This window comes from Meleagris gallopavo, chromosome 6, assembly GCF_000146605.3.
Source record: "Meleagris gallopavo isolate NT-WF06-2002-E0010 breed Aviagen turkey brand Nicholas breeding stock chromosome 6, Turkey_5.1, whole genome shotgun sequence".
In the NCBI taxonomy this organism is placed as follows: domain Eukaryota; kingdom Metazoa; phylum Chordata; class Aves; order Galliformes; family Phasianidae; genus Meleagris; species Meleagris gallopavo.
This window is the reverse complement of record NC_015016.2, coordinates 24,666,014-24,671,699: the sequence shown is the minus strand read 5'-3', so window position 1 is coordinate 24,671,699 and position 5,686 is coordinate 24,666,014. Positions and strand designations below refer to the sequence as shown.

Here is a 5,686-nt window from a genome sequence, read left to right as displayed (position 1 = left end):
TCATACTTTAATTATAAAAATGCATAAATCATTTTACTCTTCATGCTATTAAATAGTTCTTCACAGTATTTATTGAATGAATGAATGAAGTATTGATTATCAGATGTAATGAGAGAGAAAGAAGTTAACTAAAGGCTTTTCTTCCATTTTATTTTATTTTTGTCTATACAAGGGTAAATTTGTGTTTTTTTGGGGGGAGAATTCTTTCAAAAATCAAATGGGTCTATATTATATGTATCTGAAAAGGCAAAAATAAACAAATTATTTTCTTTTTCTCAGAAAGACAGTGAATAAAGAGTATATTAAAGCAATACAACTTTCTGATATTGTTCTACTTTACACCTGACATTCTGTTCTGCATACATTTCAGACCCTGACCTACAGTGTGACTTCGAAAATGGGCTATGCAATTGGGCACAGGACACTGAGGATGACTTTGACTGGATCAGGATACAAGGACCAACCCCTACAGTTAATACAGGACCATTAAAGGATCACACAACAGGCACTAGTCTGGGACATTACCTGTACATGGAGTCTTCAGAGCCACAAGAATTTGAAGATAAAGCAGTTTTGCTTAGTCCTCTCTTCAACCCCACTTACAATCGAACCTGCATTTTCCGCTTTCATTATCATATGTCTGGAAAGCAAGTTTACACTTTGTCAGTCTTCCAGAGAACTATGAGTAATACCAAGGGAATACTGCTGTGGTACAAGTATGGAAATCAAGGTGGAAGATGGATAAGACAGACACTGTACATCAGCAGCTCTAAGCCATTTCAGGTATGTTCCCTCTAGGTTGTGATATGTTCTCTTGAGGCAGCATAAAACTCTGGAATTTTATAAATGACAGTGCAATCTAAAAGCTCTTAGTAACCATCTGATAACTTTGAAGTATGTTTGTGGGTTGATTTTCTTTGAGGAATACGTCTGAATTTTATTTTATTTTATTTTTGTGGAATTTATTTTCTCCCATCTCTAAAGAGGTAATAATCTTTTGAGTATGAACAAATGATATTTAAAGTAGGAGATTTTCTTTTGAGCATTGTTTACAACAAATTTCTTTGTAGTTCTGCTACAAAACAGCTTACTTACATTTCTGGATTGTTTCCCCAGTGTTTGAAGTGCTTAATATCTCATAGTGATATTCAGGTTGAAAAGGAAATGTTTAGATTTACTTGATACTATAAAGCAGGAATTTTTTTTTGTTGTTTTCTTTTTTTCTTTTTTTTTTTGTAGGTACCTAGTGGGTAAAAAACTGCAGACTCCGAAGATGGCCTAGATTTTTTTAACTCATACCTTTACTTTTTCTCTTGCAAATTTAAAAGATAAGCATCTACATAAGGTAACTGATAACACATATTCCTCTTTATATCAAATTTATTTTCACATCCCTGAGATGTCTACTTACATGCTTTTTTCTTATAAGTGCATTTGAAAAGACAGTAAAGTAACAATCTGTCCATCATAGCCTAACTTTTATCAATGGTGAATGGTGTTTGCTTTCATCCTCATTGAATAATCATAAAACCTGACATAGTTTCTGTTCAAAAGAACGTGCAGAGATTCTATTTTTACATCTCTAGATAAATGTAGCTGTTTCAGTTTGCTCTATTCACTCAAATTTCTCTGGATACAGAAAAGGGAAATTATTGCGTTATGTAGAAAGAGCAAATCAATCCCCCTGAGCATTGTAGTCATCTTTTTGTCATAATTAAGAGAGCTTTATTCTATTGCAAACAATGTTATTAAAAAAATATATCTTAACCCTTCTGATGTCATATAATACAGTGTGAGTTCAGATCCCTTGCAGCATCTCTGAGACAGAAAAGTTCTATAGGACTGTAGTGACAGTTTTTGTCATTGTTGTTTTTATGTCCTAGAACCCTGAAGAGTTTCCCTGTGCCAGACTCTGATGTACCCATCAACTGCTGAACTGGGAAACACTCCTCACTGCAGTCACTGATCGTCATTTCTACATGAGACATTAGAAAACAACTTTGCTGTGCTGTGATGGACAGCTATGGGCTCTGCAGAGGAGACGATCAGGGCAGGAGAAGTAACAGAGCGATGCTATATGTAATGAAGGGGCTGGCTGCACTGTGTGGAGCTGTTAGTTGGTGACAACATGGTTGAGAGCCTCTGCATAAGGATTAAGGGATAAGCAAATAAAGGGGATGCCACTATGTGAGTCTACTATAGGACACATACTCACAATGATGACGCTGAGTAATTTTTCTTTAAGGAGCTAAGAGAGACATCTAGGTTTTTATGGAGACTTCAACTTGCCAGATGTTAATTGGGAACACCATGCAACTGACACAAACAGTGCCGGAGAATCCTAAAACATCTTGATGATAACTTCCTCATATATGTGCTAAGGCTCAGAGACTGCAATGAGAAGTGTCTCCAAATTCAGTAGTTGATGGGCACAACATCCGATTCTGGAGCAGAGGAGAAGGCACAGAGGAACCCCTCAGAGTTCTAGGAACAACAACAAAAACTGTAAGAACCATCCTATAGGATGCTTCTGGCTTGATTTGATTGCTTGTTTCCTTGTTCCAAGCCTCAATTATGCTGACATATGAGTTGGAGTTCATTAAATTTTGTTGGTCAAATTTATATTTTTCATCAAAATCCAGTGTTGAAAGATGCTCTAAATTTATCAAGGACTTCTCTGTTTATTAGACTTCTAATACCCACTTGTGCTCATTTTTCCGTTATCACTCTTGGTCATTTGCTGGTAGTAATTTTCTCTCAAGTATTTTGTCATAAGGGATTTCCACTCTAGCAACAACTTCATTTTTAACTTTCACTTAAGCTTTCTTTCCCCACTATTCTTTGTGCTTTTCCCAATAATCTGCTGAGATTTGTGGATTTTTAATTCTTTTTTTTTGTCTATTAAATGTTGCCATTAGTTTCTGTGGCTTTTCATTTCTGCAATTATGCTTCATACTTACTATTATTCATCTGTGTTTGTTGCAGCTTGATAATTCCCTCTCCAGGCATTGCCTGTGTTTCTTCTGTGTGTTGGCTTCTTTCATCTCTGATACCTGTTAACTTGTTATACATTAGTCTTTGGTTTTCAGATTTCACATAATCACAGAGTCACAGAATTGTAGGTGCTGGAACAGACCCTTAGAGATCATTGAGTCCAGCTCCCCTGCCGAAGTAGGCTCCCTAGACCAGGTTGCACAGGTAGGAGTCTAGACGCGTATTGACCATCTCCAGACGAGACTCCACACAGGGCAGCCTGTTCAAGTGCTCCATGACCCTCACTGTGAAGTTCTTACTCACATTTGTCCAGAACTTCCTATGCTTCAGTTTGTGGCCATTTCCCCATGTCCTGTTGCCATACACCACTGAAAAGTGTCTGGCCTCATCCCTTTGTCTCCCACACCTTAGATATTTATAGACGTTAATTAGATTTACGCTGTACAATTGCTATTCAAGCCTCAGATCTTGTTAAAGTATGTCCTGGCTTATAGAAATGATTGTGATATTATTATGTGTTTGGGAGCTGTGCCAGGCCAAATTCTGTAGAATACTTCATGTCTGTACTGTTAGAAATATCAACACCTTCTAGTATGACGGTATTTCTTTAGTCACATTTTTTTCTTAGAATTTATCTTTACTTGTTAAGTAGTTTTCCTTTGTTGTATAATTCTTGAGATGGGAATATCTTCATATGTTCTTGAAAAAATGGTCATAGAGTGAAGACTTACTGTGACTTCACTGGATGAAGATATTTTTATAACAAGAAAGAAATTTTGGTATAGATTTAATACAATGAGTGGCTCTATAGTTTGTCCAAGAACATACACAAATTCTATTGTCTCATAAGAAACTACTTGTTTTGACACTTTTCCTTTGTGTATATGTAGCACTTCTAAAATATAGATTAGTTTATTTCAGAGGTACACAGTGAAGTACATTTCTTTCCCACGTTTGCTTTCAGAAACTTATAACAAAATAGTCTTTAATTTTGTTTGTACTATTATACTCGTATGTTTCTATCCCCTTCCAACCAAACTACCTGGTCTCTCACCAGAGATAACTGTTATAGCCCTAATCACAATGAGCAAGTTCTACTTCTAATAAAATCACTATATAATACTGTTGATACTTCCTGTGACAGACCCAATATGTTGTTTGTCCACGTGACTAACTACGTACATCAAGACTTCAATCTCTATTTCCTGTGCATTCAGATACCTTTAGAGTTTTCCGTACCTCAGTGAATTCCACACTAGCTAAAACTATGTTTATATGGAAATTAAGATTTAATTTTGCTAATCTTCTGAGGGAATTGAATAGTGATAGAACTATGGATTGCTATAAAAATAGAACGTGTACAGAACAATGTTACTCATTGTAATTATCCTATAAACATTTGTTATAGTGTTCCTTCACCCTTCAAAAATCTATTTGGCTCAAAATATAAAGATATCAATAATTTTTGCATATAAGGTGTCATTCTAATATGTTTTGCTTCTTACTCCATAAGAAACGTATTTTATGTAGCTTACCTCTTGCCACCTCTATAGTCTTCATTCAGACTAGACCTTGAAGTTCTGAAGATGGAAAATTTGGGAACTATTCATCCTCATTCAAATAATAAATGAGATGTGAAATGATTTTCATGGTAGATGAATTCCCTGGAGATAGTTTAATAATAGCTTATGAAGTTTGCAGAATTTTGCAGGCAAATTATTTAAGTGGTCGATGTTTAACCGCAGTGGCAGGCAAAAGTTTTATACTGCAGAACTCGCTTATTAATAAATTTTATTTTAAATTTTAAACTACCACAAGCAAGACAATATGGTTCTCATTTCTAAAATCTCTAAAGAAACCACAATTGAAAAGAAACCAATAAATTATGCCTCCTTAATATCGGTTGGAACAATACCTCTAATACTTGAATGTACACAAAGTCCTTTAAGAGATGTTTATTTGAGCATGCACCTATGCATTTTTTTCTGTCTTACTGACTGAATCCTTGCTATATACCACTCCCCAAGTAAATAAAAATATGAAAGACAAATATAAAAAGGGGAAGAAGGGGACGTATTAATTAATTTATTGATATTATTATTACCATTGTGGCAATAGGAAGATTTTCCAGTTTACCTTACTCCTGCAGCGTGATATCAGCTCTGTCACTGGATATTGCTATACCTTAATAAAGGTATTACTACTTAAGAAGAGATAGGAATTTTATTTCCTCCAGGGAAAGGTTGGTAGGAGGTGATAAATAAGCATGTCTTCACAGTGTTGCAGCTGGCTAGATGGTCACAGGGAGTTGTGGGGAGAGAAGCCTCTCAACTACCAGTTCACATCAGTCAAAACTGAACACAGTCCCACTGAAAAACAGAGTAGTTTATAGAGCTTGGTTTTTGTCTTGTTAATAACTATATAAATTAGCTTAACAAGCTCTCTGCCACTGTCTGAATTTTAGCTTATTTACAATAATTAATTATGAGCAGATAATAACTCATACATAAAAAATCAAGTCAAGATTTTATGTAAACTGCTGTGCATTTGCCAGTCAAAATTAAACTGAAGGAGATTTTGTCACTTTGAAATAATACATGTTCACAAACGACATTTCCAAATCCTAGACATCTTAATTTGTCCTGTTTCTAAGCATTTTTATTTTGTTTATTTTGAAAAAAAAATATATATA

The 5,686-nt window shown here is 35.0% G+C and overlaps 1 protein-coding gene across 1 annotated transcript in view; it reads left to right on the top strand.

Moving 5' to 3' along the window:
* Positions 1 to 5,686, top strand: part of MALRD1 (MAM and LDL receptor class A domain containing 1) — a 58,413-nt gene that overhangs the window by 26,566 nt on the left and 26,161 nt on the right. The window contains exon 7 of the mRNA XM_031554038.1: positions 371 to 783. Coding sequence (XP_031409898.1) covers positions 371 to 783 — 413 coding nt within the window. The remainder of the gene's footprint in view (positions 1 to 370; positions 784 to 5,686) is intronic.